This window comes from Anastrepha obliqua, chromosome 5 (assembly GCF_027943255.1).
Source record: "Anastrepha obliqua isolate idAnaObli1 chromosome 5, idAnaObli1_1.0, whole genome shotgun sequence".
Classification (NCBI taxonomy): Eukaryota; Metazoa; Arthropoda; class Insecta; order Diptera; family Tephritidae; genus Anastrepha; species Anastrepha obliqua.
This window is the reverse complement of record NC_072896.1, coordinates 62,690,932-62,712,703: the sequence shown is the minus strand read 5'-3', so window position 1 is coordinate 62,712,703 and position 21,772 is coordinate 62,690,932. Positions and strand designations below refer to the sequence as shown.

The 21,772-nt window shown below is 37.9% G+C and overlaps 1 protein-coding gene across 3 annotated transcripts; it reads right to left on the bottom strand.

Moving 5' to 3' along the window:
- Positions 1-2,750: 2,750 nt before the first annotated feature.
- On the bottom strand, positions 2,751-20,451 carry LOC129249293 (GMP synthase [glutamine-hydrolyzing]). 3 transcript variants are annotated; one of them, XR_008582649.1, is made up of 13 exons: positions 20,312-20,451; positions 16,162-16,269; positions 13,364-13,668; positions 10,696-10,852; positions 10,477-10,620; positions 7,108-7,204; positions 6,681-7,050; positions 6,432-6,624; positions 6,210-6,381; positions 5,896-6,125; positions 5,640-5,831; positions 3,393-3,590; positions 2,751-3,284 (listed from the first exon to the last, which is right to left on the bottom strand). XR_008582649.1 is itself a non-coding variant. In XM_054889013.1 (12 exons), exons 2-12 carry the CDS (start codon positions 16,249-16,251, stop codon positions 3,489-3,491), a joined length of 2,052 nt encoding a protein of 683 aa, XP_054744988.1. In that variant the 5' UTR covers positions 16,252-16,269; positions 20,312-20,451; the 3' UTR covers positions 2,751-3,488. The 3 variants fall into 3 exon arrangements, 2 of the variants coding, with proteins under 2 accessions (XP_054744988.1, XP_054744989.1); XM_054889013.1 differs by having other exon boundaries at positions 2,751-3,590; XM_054889014.1 differs by having other exon boundaries at positions 2,751-3,590; positions 16,162-16,263.
- Between the last annotated feature and the right edge of the window lie 1,321 nt (positions 20,452-21,772).

Genomic DNA, 21,772 nt, shown 5'->3' with positions numbered 1-21,772 from the left:
TTGTCTTTTATCAAATTATATCAAATTTTGATATAATAAGTGCAGTTATCACATTTATTTTAATCATAATTACAACTGTGTAACATAGACACGTTTCTAACACTTCTTATTTATATATACCATAAATTAACACTTTAAATAGCATTTTCAAGTTGCAATTACCATAAATGTCAGCTAACTTAACAATAACTAAATAAATATAATAATATAGTGAAAGTCTCGCAATTTTTTCCCGAATTTTCACCAGCAGCGCATAATCTGAGACTATAATATAATCTTATAATATGTTCACATATGAGTAGATGACCTACTTTTTCGCGCTTAACTCATACAATATTTCTCTCCCAAAATCTGAGATTATAAAATAATTGTAGATAATAACGATACTTTTCGACATACAACCCTGCATTTTCTGTGTTATCGATAAATATTACTACGAATATAAGCAGAAACACCAAATAAAATGAACGCCGCCAAAGAAAACAAGTCTGTAAACGTAATTCTAATAAAATTTTTGTTATATATTATTAATTATGGATTCATTTTATTGGAAAAAGCATCCGCATTGGTATAGAGAGGCGGTCGAGTTTTTTTGGAGTTGTGGGAAGAGAAGCTGCCGCAACTACGAGACTGCAAAAGAAATACGCATGTATATCCAGACATGGCCGTGGAAATTGCCACAAAAGCCTTTGTGTTCTCGTCAAGGTGATAAATGAATTATTTTTATTTTAAGTTTACAGAAGGAATTGTTAGTACTTAAAGTAGGTTTAATTAATTTAATAATAAAAAAATGAATTGAAGATAAAAACGAAACGATTGATTCTCGAATTTTTCCCTCGCTGACGTTGTGGTCTTGAGTATAGTACGTAGGTTCTGGTTGATCTCGTTGATTTACGAATTCGAAATTTGTTTGGCTTTGGATCCATTCGTTGTTAATGCTATCACTACGTTCATTTACAAAATTGTGCAAAATACAGCAAAATTTTATTATTGAAGATGCATTTCTGATGTCATTATCAATGCCTTTACCAATTTTTTTAAACCTTGCTTTCAAGTGACCCAAAGCATTGTCAACTACTCTTCTAGACTTGGAAAGTTGGTAACCTTTTGATACTCGGAACAGTTTGCCCATCGTCTTGTATTCAGCTGAAGAACCAAGCGCATATAAAGCAATCGCGACACGTTTGTCTAAAGGGATGTATTTCCTATACGTTATTATATCAGTTTTTGCAATGGACATGACTTCGTTACATAAAAAGGCAAAGGAGTCACGGCACATCCTAAAGCGCTCCTTAAAAAACTGGTCTGGTCCGCAAACTACCTGAGCGGTCGGCAGTCGTCCGTGATTTTTCGAGATCAAACATCAAAGCAGAGGAAGATTAAGCAAGGTGTACCGCAGGGTGGTGTCCTTTCTCCTTTGCTGTTCAACTTCTACAGCTCCCCCAACCACCAGCGGGAGTTTCCCTGATCTCATACGCTGACGACTGCACGATAATGGCGTCGGGCAATGACATTGATGGCCTGTGTTCCAAAGTGAACAACTACCTCACCGACCTTTCTCGCTTTTTCATTGCGAGGAATCTCCAACTTTCCCCCACCAAGTCCACGGCGACCCTCTTTACCTCCTGGACAAAGGAGGTCAAGCTGTCCCTTAAGGTAAAAGTCGACGACACACCAATTCCGACGGTAAATAACTCCAAAATTTTGGGTGTAACCTTTGACAGCTTGCTCTCCTTCTCTGCGCACACAACCGCAATTGCCACTAAAGTCCAAAATCGCAACAAGGTCCTCAAATCGCTTGCCGGCAGCACTTGGGGCAAAGACAAAGAACTGTTGTTTTCGACAATTAAGGCAATTGGTCGGCCGGTTCTGAACTATGCTGCGCCTGGAACTAGTGAAACGCAGTGAATAAAGCTACATACATGTCAAAATACCGCCATTCGGACAGCGACCGGTTGCCTCCTGATGTCTCTCATTCAACACCTGCATAACGAGGCACAAATGCTCCCAGTAGTGGAGCACAACAAACTGCTCAGCAAACAGTTCCTGCTAGGATGTTACCGCAGGTTTCACTCCTGCAGACACCTGCTTGAGCCTGAGCCGCCTCCCAGGCACGTCAGGAGACACCTTTTAGACTACGCTGACGAAATCCAGGACAAAACTGACCGCAACCTACTGGACCGGACAGTATTTAGACAGTCAATAAACGACATCCACCGGGAGACTCTTACCACCTTCATGAACTCCCCTCCTGTGAATGCCGTAATCGGAGTCCAACCACCACCTATTGCAGACGAAGAGCTCCAGCTTCCCCGTGAGACTCGTGTAACACTGGCACAACTACGTTCTGGATACTGTAGCAGGTTAAACTCCTACATATCCAGAATTGACCCCGACATTCCAAACACATGTCCGGCATGTGAAGGTACCCCGCACGACACTAACCACCTCTTCACATGCCCTCTAAAACCGACTCATCTAACACCCCTCTCCCTCTGGACCCAACCTGTCGAAACAGCATGTTTCCCCTAGATGAGCTAGACGAAGATGACCGTTGATACGCCCTACACTGACAGGGCTACCATTACTGTTAAAACAACAACAACAACAAGTGCTGTTGAAGTGGCAGCCCTTAGCTGTATTTAAAACTCAGAATTGGAGCGATGTATGTACTGCCGTCATTTTGTGTTAAAAAATCAAACACTTTTTTTCATTATGTTCCCTTTGACTTAACCGAAGCAACAAGATAATGATATTTAAACAGTTTATTTATACATACTGGATTTAAAAAACCATTTAACTTTGAAACTAAGTAAAAAAAATGTATTCTTCTCAGCATATAAATTGTTTACTCTAACAGGAATAATTAAAAAAATTCAATAATACGACTCAATACAAACATGTTATTTTCCTTACAAATAGCTTCGTGCTACTCTCGGGTCGTGGTATCTTTGCTTTTAATATTACGGGGTAGTCCATCTAGCGTTTGGAATCTGAGCTATCGATTTTTTGGCACCATTAAGGATAAATTTTACGCCAGCATTCGAAAGACGACTGAAAAGTTCAAACCAGAAATCGAGGTTATCATTAATAAGTAGCTGCCGAAGCTTGGAAAAATGTACTAATAAAATTTGGTTGACAGAATGAGCTACTACTAGGCGTTATTGGACTGAAAGGTGTTCCAAGTTTAATGAAAGGGTTTAGTCTTTCCAATAAAAAATAATAAATACACATAGGTGTTTTATTTATAGACAAAATAAACTCCAAACGTTACATTGACCACCCTGCAAAAGGAAGAACATTAGAAATGTTTAATAAAATCCACAAAATATTTTAATAAGCTGTTTCTAATGAATATAGAGATTTTAATAAGTCATATTTAAAATACATACATAAATAAAGGATTGCATTTTCAACCACATATATATATGTTATAAAATACACAAGCAAGCAAATGAAGCATTGTGTCAAAACTAAATGCGCTCTTTTTATTCCCATTCGGTTGTACCGGGAGGTTTAGATGTCAAATCGTATAGAACCCTTGAAATGCCGTCTAGTTTTGATATCTCGTGTACAATATTGTTCAGAACCTTAAAAGAAACGAAAAATAATTTTAATAAAATATATAGGTGAATATATCTTATATATTTAGTATAGTTTACTGTTCGTCAAAAATTTCTACTTTTTACGAGTTTTTCTCGACGCGATACAAATTCATCTTTTTCTGCAAAAAGCACAACCATGCAAAGCAAAGAATTGATAATTCCATAACAATCCAGTCTTCTCTTGCCACCGCTTGCACTAATTCCCCCTCTTCCTACATATTCTCAAATAACCGCAGACACAGCTCCCTCAACCAAAAATTCAAATATACAAACTCCCAAAGAATCTACAGCAACACAAAATTCAATATCATCCCAATCTTCTACTTCTATAGTTTCTACTACCTCTTTCATTCCCTTAACATACCCTATTCTCAGCTGACTCCATCCAATGCTTGGAGTACAATTTGGGTTCCGTCCGGGTTTGTCTAAGCAACCAAGAAAACATCAAAAACAATTTATCACCCGCTGCCAGGACAATTGAATCGAAAATCACTATTAATGACGCTCTTTGCCGTGAAAGGCAAAACACCTGGGCTTGATCGAAATGAAATGCAGACTAATTAATTTGTATAACCATATCCTTGACTACGGCTTTTACCCTCAAGCGTGGAAAACTTCCTATATCGTACCAATTTTGAAACCCAATAAACCTCCTACTTCTGTTGAAAGCTATAGGCCCATCTCTCTTTTATCATGCTTAGCTAAACTAATGGAAAAACTGGTTGCAAATAGGTTGATATGGTATTCTAAGAACAATAAAGTTATTAGTTCTAACCAGATTGCATATAAAAGGTATTAGTGGCACAATTTATGCCCTTTTGTACCTTGACTACGTCATAACAAACGCACTCTCCTCAAGAAACTATGTTTCACTTTTAGCAATCGGTTTGGAGAAGGCTTTCGTCCAAATGGGAGTGGCTATCATTTTGAAACAATTAACTAAGTAGAAGGTTGGATCCAATATTATAAACTTTGTTAGAAGTTTTCTCACTAACAGAAAATGCAGATTGAGAATCAATGGCTTTGCCTTAACCATTGTAAATCTATATAATGGAACGCCACAAGGGTCTCCACTCTCCGCGCTTCTTTTTACAATAGCATTCGATGAAATGGCCAAGCTGTCAGCGAACTATCCCAGTATAGAATGACAGCCCACAATAACCAAAAATATTGTATGAAACGAGCCTACCGATATGCCGACATCCTCAGCAACTTCTATAATTGTGATTCGACGATTCTCCATAACAATTTTCTTCACTTTCTCAACATTTTCATCGGTTGTTGATGTGCTGGGGCGTCCAGAGCGAACGTTGTCATTCATATCTTCTCGACCTTCTTGTACCACTTGTAAACATTTTTTTGACTCAGTGTACTCTCACCGTATGCCACTGTCAACATTTCAAGTGTTTTTGAACAATTGATTCCATTTTTTACACAAAACTTGATGACACTTCTTTTATCCATTTTTTTTCGATAGCAGAAAATCGCCGAACACGCAAAACACTTGTCTTATTTATGCCTCTCACAAACAAACTAAACAAGCTATATTGCTAAAACCGTGAACATATCTTCGAGACGAGTGTACCAACATAAAAAAAATAATAATAATCGAAAGTGGAGAATACGTAGTCCGCGAAATTTGAAGCCTTCACCTTATTTTTTGAACACATCTCGTATGCATATACCATAGTCATAGTTGAATTGGGTATTTTCATTTGATCATTTAGTTAAAGTTTGAATAAAAAAAAATTTTAATAAATTAAAATCTGAAGTGATTAATCAATTTCTCAGAAACTATTAAGCCTACTGAAAAGTGAATTACACACTATTTATTTTGGAATTTCTGTTGCTGTCATATACTACAATTGAAAATCGTTCAACTGGATATACGGACCCTTTTCCGCTGAATTGGTAAATTGCAAATTGCGGAATAAGTGAACGGATTCTTCAAAGGAAAAGGATAGTGGCACATGGAGCGAAAAAAGTTAAAATTTGTGAACCAGTGTAATCTATGATTTTTTTTTTATAACTTACCTGGGTAGGCAATTGAATCGATCCTGGTATCACCGGGACACCTGTCATAAAATCATTTGTTAAAAAGGGCCTTAAGACAATCGATCTGCAACATGAAGGAGTTCGGTTCGTCGGATCTCTATCGAAATGTACGGGAATCAATATGATCGGCATTTGCGATATCTTGCAATGAAGACCTGCCTGCATTATTATCTAAAAAATTATCAAAAAATTTGAGAATGAACATTACGAATTAGTGTATGGACTTTAATAATACTTCATTTCCTATGGAGTCCGCTTCTCGCAATTGATTCACAACGTAATTGTTGAGTGTAGTGTGAGTTATGTCAGTAATTTGATACTGAACGGGATCACCAAATATAAAACAAACGCGATTAACATTGTGCAGTATACGTGGTATTAATTTAGCCAAAAACATTAAATCATTCCAATTTGGTTCAGCATTACTAGAAAGGCCTACAACATAGCTGTAAGTTCTCTTATCACCTAAGAATAAAAATTGAAGATTCTGTCATATATTTATTACTTTTATATTGAAACAGAAAATATGGGCAACAAGATATTTCTTACCCTGTACACCAACAGACCGCAACGGCAAAACTGTGGCTTGCATTTTAGTGCTTGATGAAATACGCTTCAGTTCCTTTTGTTCTGATTCTGAAGTTGATCCGATAACACGATTAATCAATGCATGGTTTTTTTGTAGTTTGCTATGAAAGTCTACTATAACTTTTGCGATAACCTATAAAAAAATTTATCATCCGAAACTTGATACATTGAAAAGGGACTTACCTGAGTTTCTGAGTAATCCTTTTCTAAAAACGGCTCTTCAGCACAAAGAATTCTTATCGCTAAGCCCGGTCCTGGAAACGGTTGTCGTTCAATTAAATCGGCGGGAAGACCTAAATCTCTCCCTAATTCCCTTACTTCGTCTTTGTGGAAGTCACTTAATGGTTCAACCACACGACCAGCATAACGCAATTGCCTTAAATAATAAATTAAATTTAACAAAGGCAATCGAATATTTTCGATAATGTACACCTTATTAGTTCTGTATCATTATGATGAGTTTTAATAGTCTCCGCGGTTTGGCTAACTAGATTTGATGCAGATTCAATTAAATCGGGCCGAAGCGTACCTTGCGCAAGTAGTACATCATCAGGCTTTAATTTCATTTCTGCGATAATATCGTTCGTTATTTTCACAAAGATGTCACCTATAATTTTACGCTTCTCTTCAGGATTGAATGTTTGAAACAACATCGGAGTTTCTACAATTGAGAACTGTCCGGGGCGCTTTATTTGGGTAGTTCCTTTTAAGAATCGATATGCCTCTTTTTTTACTATCACGTCAATACCAATCTCACGTAAAGATTTTTCAACCTTGTCACTCTCTCCTTTACGCATAAATCCTTAAAATAAATAAAATATTATAAACATTAATTGAAAATGTTCACTAAATAAATTACCGTTATCGATGTGAACAGCAATAATTTGATTCGGTTGCAAAGCATGACGTAACAAAGCAGCACAGACAGTTGAATCAACCCCTCCACTAACAAGCAACTGCAAAAGTTAAATAAATTTGAGTACTTAGATACTAACGAACAGCTTTAAGGCTGAGGCGCAAAAACGCGAAAACATTTGATCACAGTTAGTGTCAACATAAGCTAGCGGAATAAATAACATACAATATGGTATTGATGGTGGAGCGATACTTATAAACTTATTTGTTAAAAAATTGTATGTGCGGATATAGATAGATAGATATATTCTTTTCTTTATTATGAAAATATACATAAATATCTTAAAAACTATAAATATCTTAAAAACATTAACAAATGGGCATCCGACAATGCCAAGTACTCTCAAGGACTTGTTATTTCCAGAAAGCCCGTCGAAACTTTAACTTTTCTAAAAATCTTACTTGACGACATTGCTATCAATTATCTCGGAATTATTTTCAACCAAAGATTAACTTGGGATAGTTAGGTAAATTTAGTTGTAGGGAAGAGCGCCGGAATGTTTCCCGCGCTCTGTACTACGCAACACTTTACTCCTCTACGCATTCGCATCCTAATTATTAAAAAATATGTTAATGTCATCGTTATTATATGGTTGGTGAAATCTTTGTAAATTGTGGTTTTGCGTGTAAACATAAGCTTAATGTATTGTTTAATAATATTACTCGTTATGTGTTCGGGATCGAGGCAAGAGACCACGTTTCTCATATTTCTGACACAACCAACTCCATGTCCTTGGATAAGCTTTTTCAGCTTACTTTTGCACAAAATCTACTACTCGAAAGTACGGGTACCTCGCCCTCAGAATAACTGCCACGAAGTCAGTGAAAAACTCTAAACCTTTCGCTGCTAGATAAAAAACGCTCACATCAGAAATACAATTCTTGGTGCATGTGACTCGACTTTGGAATTCTCTTCCCCAAAATTTAGGATTTATAAGTAATATGAACACATTTAGACGCGAACTTCATATATTAGCACTAAGAGATAATACCATAAAAATTGAAAACTATTGTGACCAGCACTAATAATTATAAGGTTTATCCTGCTGTGTTAGGATCGAATCATTGAATAAATAAAATAAAATGAAAGTCGATGATACACCAATACCGACCGTTAACAACTCTGCTCTCCGCCATCACCACTAAAATCCTATACCGTAATAAGGTTCTCAAATCGCTAGCCGGCTAACTGGTTCTGATATATACTGTTCCCATTTGATCGCCGTTAAGGAGCACAGCAAAATGCCCCGAAATCAATTTATACTTGGGTGTAGCAATCACCCCTGCAGACATTGCATGAGCCACCTCCCAGGCGTGTCAGGAGACATCTCTACAGCTATATGAGATCCAAGACAAAACACAACTGCAACTACTGGACCGGGTAGTATATAAACAAACATTAAACGACATTCATCAGGAGACTCTTACCACCTTCCTACACTCCCGACCACCGAATACCGTTAACGGAGGTCAACCACCACCTATTGCAGACGAAGAGCTTCAGCACACTCGGGAGACCCGCGTAACTTTGGCTCAATTACGGTCTGGATATTGTAGGAGGTTCAACTCCTAGTTATCCAGAATAGACCGTTTCATATTCAATATATGTCCTATTCGCATTCCCCCTTAAGTCCACTCATGTAACACTCCTCCTCCCTCTGGACTCAACTTGTCGAAACAGCAATTTTCCTGGGCCTACCGTTACATGGGTTAGATGGTGTTGTTGTAGCAGCATAAACATTCCCCATACTTACATACGGGGAATGCTGCTGGAGTGACACTCCTTGGCCGGATATAAATCCGGGTCGTTTCGGTAACGTTGAACCGACTGCCATGGGTTAGATGAAGCCGATCGGTGACTACACCGCCCTGGTTGGGCCTTGTAAACTGCTACAACAACAATAAAAATCGCTGTAAGTGTCTGGTCCAAATTTGGAGAATCCGTGCTTCTCACATGGGCATGCTTCTCTCATACGGATAGCTTGCGCGTCGGATAACCTTCATATTTACTGCCTGAATGCCTGTTTTCTTTTTATAATTGATTCGTTTTTATTCCACTCGAAATGTTAACTCAAAGAATTTGCGCAAAATTTCACATAGCACTTCGAGACCCTGCTAAAAGAAGTGTATGACATTGAATTTTTTCGTGCGCACATGTACGAGGTGTTTTCAAAAAATAAGGTGAAGGTTTAAAATTTCGCGGGCTACGTACATTCGACTTTTGATTATTATTTTTTTTATGTTGATACACTCGTCTCGAAGATATGTTCACGGTTTTAGCAATATAGCTTGTTTAGTTTGTTTGTGAGAGGCATAATAGAATTAAGAGGATAGAATCCATAGCTAAGTCACAAATGAAAAGAGGTGCCTAAAAGCTAGCAAATGTAGTTGCAGCAGTTTTTGTTTTTTTTTTCGCTCGCACACTTCGCAAGTCTTGAAAGAACTTTTCAAAACTGTCAAAAATCTAGATCATGAGCTACTTTAAAAAGCTCTTAGAGAGGCAGCAAAGGTATGGTGAGCAAATTCCTTTTTCATACTATCGCTAATATCTCCCACCAGCAAACTTGCAAAAAAAGGAAAAACCACGAAGACTGCGTTCAATACTTAGGCTACGTTCAAAGTAGAAGTAGCGAACCGTGGTGAGGAACCAACCTCGAAAAATGTTCTAGACTTAACCATCACGAATAACCTTACACAGGTGGAAAATTGGAGAGTGTTAGTAACACCATATTTTTCCGATCACAAATAAATACATTTTAGACTAACATTCACGCCCAAACAAAAGAGCAGTACTTTCAGAAATCCTAGAAATACAAACTGGGATCTGTTTAGTAAAATGCTATTGCAAAAACAATTGAAACCTGGTAGGTTCAGCTCCTGTGTTGAATTGGAAGAAAATGTTAAAACATTAACAGGGGTACCTAATAAAGCATACCGCGCAGCATGCACTCCCCTACGCTTAAAGCGCAGATTAAAGCCCTCTTGATGGAACAAAGAGCTGGAAGCAAAAAGCCGCAGTGTATTAAAATTCTATAAGTTGTTGCAGCAAGAGAGAGAAGCAAGGGTTGTGTTTATACCGGAAGCAGGTAAGAACAACGCGATACTTTCAAAGGAATATAGGCCCATTAGCTTGATCTTATTTCTTCTGAGAAGTCCTTGACGCCCACATCAGTAAAAGTGTCCTAAATCTTATTAAATATAAAATTTTGATACGAATAGAAATAATTTTTCAATAAATGTAAAGTCTCTTACAAAACTGATAATGATTTTAGATACATTACTGTTCAATACAAGCAAATAAAATAAATCTTACCAAAACTCTATTGTTTCCAACTTTTTCCTTGATGTATCTAATGCATTCATCTCTTCGATTATTCAGTGTAAAATTAGGAGTTGCTTCGCAAATGTCGAACAAAAAGTTTGAGAGCATTTGTTTACCATTAGTTGTAAGATCCACCTAATAATGTAGCAATTTAACAAACCTAATTATATTTAATATATAGGTACCAAAAATATACAGGCATCACTTTACCTCAGGATGAAACTGCACGCCGTATATTCTCAAGGCCTCGTTATAAATTGCCGTTACAATGCGATTCGATGACCAACCGCCTACTTTCATTTTATCTGCTATACGTTCTACGCTATCACCATGTGTTAGTAACACTGATTGTGTTCGACTTAGGCGACTGAAATTGAAAAATCATAATTAGCTATGGAGGCTTTAAGTAAATCATACAATTTACTTATTTGCTTAAATGAATTACAATTAGATTCATAATTAATTAACTAGTATAAATCTGACTAATATATTTAATAATCATGTTCTCCTACATATGGTTCGGCCTATCAGTCACTGTTGCCTATTGATCAATAAAAAAATTCCACATAGCTATACTGATATGAAGCAAATCACACGCGTAATCGAGGATTGCAAGGACGGCTTTAGCATGCTTCCAATATAAAACTGCTCATAATACAGACACTGCGATTAAACAGATAAAACGCTAGCGTACGTACTCATATACCATATAACGTCCGTTTGCAAATTGATCGAAGCGTCGCTACGTGTCAGGGGACAGTAACTACAGGAACCCCAGTCTGAGCCACTTATTTGGGATAGACATGGAAGGTGACAGTCCCAAAGAAAAGACTCAGACGGTTCCTGTACCGAGAGCCCATGACATCACCACTGGCCTCATCCACTCGCAACACAAGAGAAGCCCCTTCCTTTCCTTCCCTGTTGCTACTCTTGGTGTGCGAGCGAGTTGGCCAAAGCCTCGTGTTAATGCCGGGGTTCTGGGCACGCAGGCAGGACAGGACATCCGCTGTGGACAGATCGGGATCCGGAATCCAGCAGATGGCCTTCCTGAAGGATACACTCTCCTCGCTGTAGGCCGCGAAGCGAGTGGGCTCCATGGTTGGCACGTTATTGACAGCGGACCTGATCCACTCGAAGTTGGCCGGAGACGCGCACGTCACCCTTATGGTGCCGTCCTTTGTCTCATAGCCCTTCGCGTTGGCTTCAGGACCGGAGGCAACAACCCAACGCATCCGCCGGCTTTTGCAGTATTTAATTTCTGCATCAGTCAACTGATGGTCAGTTTTCCGATCACAGCCACAGGTCGGGGGCCAGCAGCTTTCTCGTTATAGGATGGCTTGGCCACACCCTTGGATGTGCTCGGGCGAAGATCCAGCTCGCCATGCTCCACTGACGAAATTTTCGCCGGTCAGACAGCTGGGTTGGATTTGTTGTCGAGGCGGCGGTTAGACCGCGGCTCAGTAGAACTATCGCCCCCCACATTGATTGGCGCCGATATCACGCTCGTACCTTGGGGGATCGTGGCGCGGATATCAGCATCAGCCTCAGGGCAGGGATGTGTGCTGCTTTCAGCCACCGTCTTCCTCCGCTTACGTAGAGAGCAAGACAATTTGGAAGCGCCAGTGCGTATCGAGGACCCGGTGGCCTCTGTGGGTGTCACTTCCGCCGATCGGGCCTTTTTAAGGACACAGACACAGAAGGGGTCTCCAGAATCCATGTCCCTGCCACCGAAGCGGGTGAATTACCACTTGTATGTACTAATACTGAGTCTTCTAATGAAATAAGGCATGATTCAAAATTTGAACGCACAAATGTTATTTGATCCTTGCAAATAAGAGTCTGATGGCAAAAATTAATATTTCGAATGACCAAATTTTTTTGATTTATTATGCAAAAACAAAATATATTTGACTTAATAAAGTTTGTGGGAACGTTGGTTCGAATCTCGGTGAAACAACAAAATTAAGAAAACGTAAAAACATAAAAAATATTTGCCGTTCGGAGTCGGCTTGAAACTGTAGGTCCCTCCATTTGTGGAACAATATCAAGACGCACACCACAAATAGGAGGAGCAGCTCGGCCAAACACCCAAACAAGGGTGTACGCGCCAAAATAAAAAAAATATATAACATTAATTGGATTTTTAAAACCATCACTCATTACTTTCCAAGCCAAATTCTGTAGCTTTTGATTTTTCATCTTCCAAACAAACTTTGGAATTGTCACTATCTTCCAAACAAACTTTGAAATTGTCACTGTCATATAGGTAAATATGAACTATTATCATTAAATATTTTTTTTATAGTTTATAAGAATCCAAGAAATTCTAGAATTACTAAATAAATTTATTTATTTCTTCACTATATTTTTAAAGCAAAAAACCTTTTTGGTTGCTATATTTACATGCTGCTGCAATTAGTTACCGTTATATATAAAATAAAGTTTGTGTTTTGCTTTTGTAACTAAAGAAGTAAATAAATCAAATACGTTTTATTCAACTTAAAAATATTTCTTCTCTCAAGGAAGCATTCTGCCACATATATTGTATGCATGTAAATTAATGGAGCCCTATCTAAACTATGCTAATCTATGCACTGATTTAAATCCTAACAGGCTATATGACTTAAAAAAAAAATCAATTGACTATCCCACGAAACTATGATATGAATTATATTAATATGGATTTGAGTGCAGGAAATTATAAAATTAAAATTAAATTACCCAAACTAAACTAAAATCATGCATGATTTTAAATTAACAGCCCATTCTTGTAGTTGTCTTTGAATGTGCAAACTTAAAGCAAAATATATACTGAAACTGGTTTGACCATCAATGATGCCATATATGTATGTATATTTATAAATAAATATTAGCTTACTTGAATAAGGGACAACCAGTTTCGATCTCAATATTTTCTTGTCCATCTTCACGCACATCTTTTTTATGCACGGTACCGCCAAATTCTTTGTTTATCAGTTGCATGCCATAACAAATTCCAAGTACAGGTATTTTTATTTTAAAAATATCAGGGTCATAAATGGGTGCATCTTCAGCATATACTGAGTTTGGTCCTCCTGATATTATTATACCAATATACCCCTTCGTACGTAATATAACAGCGGGAGTGTCCAACGGCAAAATTTCTGACTCCACAAGTAATTCTCGTACTTTACGATCTATCACCTGCAAATAATAGATATATTTATTTATTTATTTAGGGTCTACCGATTACTCTTCAGGGTGTACGCGCCAATTAAATATATATATATACAGAGTGAACGATATGAAGTGTTACCTATTCAGCGCATCATACTGGCATATTTTTTAGAGCTCACCTTGCTCTCCAAAATGGACTAGATGGAATAGTCCATCGGATTCGCGTCTGGCGAATTCGAAAGCCATTGTGTGGACGAAATAAAGTGTGGAACATGACTTTTTAACCATTCTTGGTTCATACGAGCTTTATGAGACGGTGCCGAGTCCTGTTGGAACGTCCATGGTCCTAGACCGAAATGTTTGCGTGTCCACGGCTCTAAAGCAGCTTCTAAAACATTTTCCCGATAAAAAGTCGCATTCACTTTGACACCAGGCTCGATAAAAACGATTGGAGAGCGTTCATCAGCGTGCATCAGCGGTCACTGCGGCCCAAACCATTACTTGCGATGGGAAATTGCTTCGAGTGGCCATACGTAGGCTCAAATTCTCGTATAAGCGTTCGGTCAAGTAAACACGATCGTTTTGAGTGTTTATGAACTGCTCAATTGGGAAATTTTTTTCAGCAGAAAACACAATATTAGGAAATTTGCCACGTTCGTGCAAGCGCAACAACTCCTTTGCTCTTTCGCACCGAACTTTTTTTTGCTGGGGTGAAAGATCGTGCGCTTTTTGGAACTTGTAAGCCTTGACCTTGAGCTCATTTTTCAATATGCGTCGAATGCTGTCATGCGATATTTTCAGTTCTTTGGACATTTTTCTTCCACTTCGACGTGGATTTCGTTCAAGTCGAGCCTTCACTTTCCGAACCATTTCTGGCGTTGTTGCGGTTTTTTTTTGGTCCACCTCAATAGCGTTTTGCAATGCCACCAGTATTATTGTAACGTTTTATAGTGCGATACACAAACATTTTATTCACTTTGAGGTGACTGAGCGCACGAACATTGGCTGGTTGTGATTTTCCAGCCAATTATAACGCAATCACACTATTACGTTTGAATTCCATCACAGAAAAAAAAATTCAACAAAACTGAGACGCAAATGCTTTTGATGGCTTATAAACAATATATTGAACTGTCATTAGAACAATTTTGACGTTGATGTCATAAGCTGTTTTACAGATACAGGCAGTGTGAAGTTGGTAACACTTCATATCGTTCACCCTGTATATATATATTGTATTATATATATATAGATTACTCTTCAGACTAAACATTAGTTAACAGATTTTAAACAAATTTAACTTTAAGCTACTTATATATGTATAATTGTATACATTCTGTCAAACAAATATCGGGATTTGTTCATTTAAAAAGCGCGTGTTACACATATGTCTACATTTTTTTTGCGGGAATATTGGTACAACTGTTCTCTATAGTGTCGCAGAGTTTGAGCGTGATCTGTCAATTAGTTTGTTTTTGGCATTTAATTATATCAGTCAACTACAGGTGTGCGATTTTCACTATGGATAAAAATATCGAACAAAGAATTTGTCTTAAATTTTGTGTGTTTGAACGGGATTTCGTGTGCCGAATCGTTGAAAATGTTGCAAAAAGCCTATAGCGAGTGTGCTTTATCAAGAACACGGGTATACGAGTTGCAGAGGACCGAGAAGTCGTGGTATAATTGCCCCGATCTGGTCGCCCATCAACGGATGAAAACGTCGAGGAAATGGTGCTGGAAAACCATCATTTAGCCGTGACCTTAGAGCGTCTCACGAATCAATTCGCAACATTTTACAACATCAGTTGGGCATAAGACGCGTGGCTGCTCGACTCGTTCCAAGAGAGTTGAATTTCTTTAAAAAAATGCATCGGAAGAAGGTGGCTGAAGACATGCTTGAGCAAGTAAATTCGGACCCATCGTTTATCCAGCGCATCAAACCAGTCAACAGGCGGTTGAATGGCGCTATCCACATGATCCGAAACCCAAAAAACCACGTCAAAGTCGGTCAAAAGTGAAAGTCATGCTACACGTTTTCTTTGATTATCATGGTGTTGTGCACTCGGAATTTGTTCCAAATGGTTCTACGGTAAATAAAGAATATTATTTGGAAGTCATGCTATATTTGAGAGAGAATTTGCGTAGGAAACGGTCCATTTTGTGGAAAGATAACTCATGGATATTGCACCATGATAACGCACCATCTCACAAGGCTCATATTGTGTACACTTTTTTGGCCAAAAACTCGACAAACATCTTTTCCCAAAACTTTAATTGGCACTGCCTGGACGCCGCTTTAAGTCGATAGAGGCCATTAAGGAGAATTCGTTGGAGGAGCTGAGGAAGATGTCTTCAAACGCGTTTAAAATATGCTTTGATGACTGGACTAATCGTTGGCATATGTGTATTGCTTCGAACGGAGCTTATTTTGAAGACGACAAAATAAATATTGATGATTAAACAATTACTTTTATTGAACAATTCCTGGTATTTTTTTGACAGAATAAAGGTATTATTTACCTTTCCATATTGTGCACCAGCATCCAGTATTGCTACTTTGTCATGGCGCATACCGTTCTCTGCCGATAAAAATTTACTAGTTACATTCATGTTGAGTTCTTTCTGTTACTGAAAAAGATGAGATGAGATTAGGTTATTGTGGTTTTTAAGTATATGCATGCATATACATATATATATTTAAATATTATATTTTATTTAACAACAAGTTTTTATGACATCTGTTCGCATATACCATTATTATTATTTAAATTTAACTGATTTTATTAATTTATATGTATAAGTATATATAAGTTAACACCAGCAAAGGCGCATCCGACCAAAACTTTATTCTCACCAATATTGCTGACCTCGCGTCTAAAGGTTCGCACGTGACAACAACAAGAATAATGGGCAGCAAGTGGTAGGGTAAATTTTAGTATTAAAGTACATATTTAGACACAATTGTGGCAACGAACTGTCAGTTGTATTAAGTCACCGGGCACAAACGACTGCACACTTTGTAAAAAGTGAAATTATTCTTATAAAACACACGTGGGTTCAAACCGAACTTAAACTTCTATAAAAAAACAACTTTGTGAACTAATTTAAAATACCACGTATGGTAGTTTGAGTGAAATCGCCAATTAAAAAAAATATATTTATTTTTGGAGGCATTGCATGTCACGCCGAGGCTTTGCCACAATCGACCCCGACATACTAAACATATGTCCGGCATGTGAAGGCACCCCGCACGACACTAACCACCTTTTCACATGCCCCATCAAACCCACTCATCTAACACCCCTCTCCCTCTGGACCCAACTTGTTGAAACAGCTAGTTTCCTGGGCCTACCGTTAGATGAGCTAGACGAAGATGAGTGGTGATTACACTACACTGACAGGGCAAAGTTACTGCTACAACAACAACAACATCGCACATTTTCTCGGCAAGAATGATAGAATACAAGATTACACCTTCCGAATTCGCCGCGTTGTTGTGATGAATTACTTGTTTGTGAAAACGAAGAGTAGGCGAAAGCAATGGACACAACCAAACCCAAGATATTAGACGCATACGAACACATTTCTAACCATAGCGTCTACTACTTTTGTTTATTTTGTTTTTTGTTTTGTATTGGGAAGGGAGCTAACGTCAGACTTCTCAAAGTCGCAAAATATAAAATAACTGGTTTTTAATGCCGATACCTTAGATACTCATTTCGCTTTGCTTTCTGGTTCTACGGCTATATGAGTTAGACGAAGGCGACAGGTGACTAGTAAGCTTCTGCTACAACAGAACTCGCCACAAGATAAGAGTTGCTAGATCTAGAAATTACGATAGTTATGAAACACATGTATATAAGACGAGGTGCATGCGCATGGGATATTCAGTAGGAAATTAAACTTGTGAGCGAATAAACGAAGAGTAATAGAATGATTCAGTCTTAGGCTGAACGTGTACATTAAGAAGTAAAGAGTTGGAACAAGTGTGTTGCCTTAATTTTTGTTTGTTTTATTCAACAATCCAGTGATTGAACTCACAGAGATTTATATGGTTCTTAGCTTTTGGGCAATAAATGAAATGAAATGAAAAAAAAATATGGTTCTTAGCGGTAAAAAATTCGTAACAATATGTTTTTCTAAACTACACTTAAATTCGCAAAAAATGGCATTACTGCTGTTTCTGTGGCGCCGCAATGTTATGGCGGATTCTTATAGAACTCGACAAAAGAAAACGAAATGAATGAGTAACATTTTTTGATATCTCGCTTAGTTTTCGAGATATTAACCGAATATAAACCGAGGACAAAAACAATGATATCAAGCGTATCACAAAAAAAATAAAGTAATTAAAATTAAATTAAATTAATTAACACAGTATTTTTGCGTAGAACACCTTATCGCGTGGGCGGCCTTTGACCGCGCTTCAAAAAAATAACCCTAATCAGTCCAACTCCGGCTACGCAATCCACAGTATTTTTGCGTAGAACTTCTTTTCGCGTGGGCGGCCTTCGGCCGCGCTTCAAAACAATAACCCTCATCAGTCCAACTCCGGCTACGCAATCCACAGTATTTTTGCGTAGAAATCCTTTCCATGTTAAAACCATTGCAAATGCAAAAATTGCCCAATATACATTATTCGAAGTTCCAGCCTTTTTTTGTTCAATATCTCGAAAACTAAGCGAGATATCAACAAATTTTACTCTTTCATTTCGTTTTCTTTTGTTGAGTTCTATACGAATCCGCCATAACATTGCGGCGCCACGGAAACAGCAGAATCCCCCAAAAAATATACACTCACACGCGTTTTCATTTATTTTTATAGTTGTATTCGAAATATTCGGAAATGCAAATGCAATTACCAATATCATATAGTGTTGCCGACACCTGCAAATGAAAATAAAAATATGAACAAATATGAAGTATTTCAGTTGAGTGTTGATAATGCGGATGGGGTTGAATGCATCCATACTGCACTCACGGATATGACGTTTAAATATTTGGTTCAATGGTTTTAACGTGGAATGGAGTTCTAAGCAAAAATACTATGGATGGCGTAGCCGGAGTTGGACTGATGAGGATTATTTTTTCGAAGGGCTGCCGAAGCCGCCCTCGCAGAAAGGTGATCTACGCAAAAAGTTCTATGCGAAATTCTACACATTTATAAAAGCCCTTTTAGTCGACGCTTCTGTAAAATTCAATTCTAAACTAAAGAAAAAACTACTACAGATTTACCAACAACCTTCAAGTGAACGTTTATGTTTCAATTGTAAGATAGGTATACACCTCTCTATCCTCTATTTACAACCTTTTTTTTTTGAAAACGTGTTACATTATACAGGGTGGCCATGAAAAATTTGCTTTTTGATTCGGCTATAAAAAAAAACTAATCAATATTTTTTCAAACTTTTTTTTATTTTGAAGACATTGTCATTTATGAATGAAAAATAATATCGTTCAAATGACTGCCACGACTGGCTTTATAGTAGGCCATTCGATCAACCCAATTTTTAAGCACATTTTCGATTGTTTGGGCTCCGATTTCATGAATGGCAACTTCGATTTCGTGTTTTAAAGCATCAATCGTCTCTGGATGGTTCGCATAGCATTTGTCCTTAACGGCTCGCCACAAAAAATAGTCCAACGGGCTTACATAAATCACAGCTCCGAGGCGGCCAATTGATATCGGAATTTCGGCTGATTATTCGGTTTTCAAAAACCGTAGCCAAAAGTTCGAGTGTAACTTTGGCAGTGTGACAAGTTGCACCGTCCTGTTGAAACTAAATGTCGTTCATGTTATCCTCTTCAATTTGGAAACAAAAAACTCGTTGAGCATGTCATGGTAACGCTCGCATTTACAGTAACCGCGGTTCCTCGCTCATTTTCGAAAAAATGACCCGATGATGCCGCCAGACCAAAAACCGCACCAAACAGTGACTCGTTGTGGATTCACTTGCTTCTCTACAGTAATGTGTGGATTTTCTGAGCCCCAAATCCGACAAATTTTGCTTATTGACGTAGCCACCGATGTGAAAATGAGCTTCATCAGAAGCAGAAGAACAAGACTCACCACTTTGGAAATAGGTTTCCAATATTTCCCAATTTTGTTCAAGCGTATAGCGTCCCATTTCGTAAATGTTAAACCTTTAAGTAAATTATAAACACATTTGACATATCATTTGTGTTACCATTCTCAAAAAAAAAATAGGTGGTTCAAAAAGCAAACTCTATATGGCCCACCCTGTACTAAGAATTTCCCACCGATAAATATCATAGAACATCGTAGTGACTAGAAAATCACCTAAAAATTAATTAAAACCTGTAAACCACCATTTTTATGTTTAGAAAGTGGGTCTTACATTCTCCTTTACAAAATCAACAGTTACTCTATTTAAAACCTGGACAAGAGGCCAAATGGTAGCTTCTTATGTTCTTCCAGACGAAGTGGTCGTATTGGCTATCTGAAGCCCCGCACTATACCAATATCTTGCCCTGCCATCATTCAACCACAGCAAGAGAACAAATTTCCTAAATCTACCGTTAAGTGAACTCAATAAGCCCGGTGAAGCTATTCTAGGCAAATGTTATTACGACTCCTAACACAACAAAACGGCACCATCCCAAATTCCCCGAACATGTTTTTACGGACACTAAATAAGTCATCTTTTACCTTATATCGTTTCCTCAAGCCGCTTTACAAAGTTTTAATCGATAAAACAAAGATTTTGCTTTTTTGACACTATGTTTTTTAAAGTGGCTAAAACATTACGTTAACAAAAGTGAGCGAAACTCTTATTTATGTTGAGTATTGCAAATGATCACATTAAAGAATCACTGAAATTCGAAATGCTAATATCTTATCGATATATTTCCCTTTCAGTAAACAACTAACATTTAGCTATAAAGTGGGGGTTACAGCACATAGTAAGGATGTTACGACAGCGACAAAATTAATTAGCGTTTTCGATTAACCAACCGTTAGCAAGTGACGAATAGATTCATCAGAATAGGGCTTTGCAACCGTTGCGGCAACGAATTTGACTGACAGAAAAATAGATTATGTGTAATTGAGTAGAAGGCGCCACTACGTGCCGTATGCCATAACAGAATGCACAAAAACTGGCAACTTTCTACTTCTGCCATACTGCAAGCACAAATTTTTATCGATAGTGTGTTTATTATATCAAATCAAATACAGAAAATAAATGGAATTTGAGTTAATTGAGTCAGTCAAATGCACCCTTATATTTTAGATAACAGCTTGAAAGGGTAGACAAAATTGTGCTGAAAAATGAATGTGCGTCCCTATCTCAGAGTCGTGGTCGTTACCTCCGTCTCCAAGATCCATACATATTATTAAAAACCTCTTTTGCTTCAATAAGCATTAATTTTATACAATACATTAATGTAGAGCGCTAGGCAGAAAACGGATTCAGCGCCTTTGTTGTACTGCTGGGCCTCTATATAAACTGTGGAACAATAAATCCCCGAATGTGTTAAAAACCTCAAAATATAGTGCAACTTAGCAGGCTTTGCACAATAGATCTACTTTGGTCGCAGTACGCAGAAGCATAATAATAATAATAATAATAATAATAATAATAATAATTTCGAAAATACCTCCATAGATTCGGTCATGACAGTTCCCCAAAAAGCCCAGTCTGAACGGAGAGGGAAGAAGACGCTGATCACGTCCTGTTCCAATGCCCACGCTATGCTTCTGAAACCTGTAGCATCTTATACGGAGAAAATATTCTAGATTTTATGCTAAAATCGGGTGATCCTTGGAAGCGAATCTGCGCGGATGCAAAACATATCCATAATAATTTAAGACGCGCGGTGGTTCGTAGACGAAATAACTAGCAGCCTAGCTCATAGGCCCATCAGCCCAGAGAAGTAATACCTTTTTGGACATTTACGGGGAGAGTGATAGATAGTATGTAGTATGTAGGTGTAACTGTGAGGCTACACGTCGTGCATACAGCTACGCCGGTATAGCAGTACTCAGGAGAGTTTCCTCTTTACGGGCGTCATCCCGGAAAAAAACAGGGCACTCACTTTATTCCTCTGCTGTCTAAAGATAAAACTCTAGGCTTTGCAAGTACATGAAAAAAATACATTCATAGAAGCA

Coding starts and splice junctions, on each gene's coding strand:
- LOC129249293 (XM_054889013.1), bottom strand. CDS start 16,251: ATGAATGTAACTAGTAAATTTTTATCGGCAGAGAACGGTATGCGCCAT. Junction 6,126..6,209: donor GCGGTCTGTTGGTGTACAGG/GTAAGAAATATC, acceptor TTTTATTCTTAG/GTGATAAGAGAACTTACAGC. Junction 3,591..5,639: donor CGATTCAATTGCCTACCCAG/GTAAGTTATAAA, acceptor GTTTCTTTTAAG/GTTCTGAACAATATTGTACA.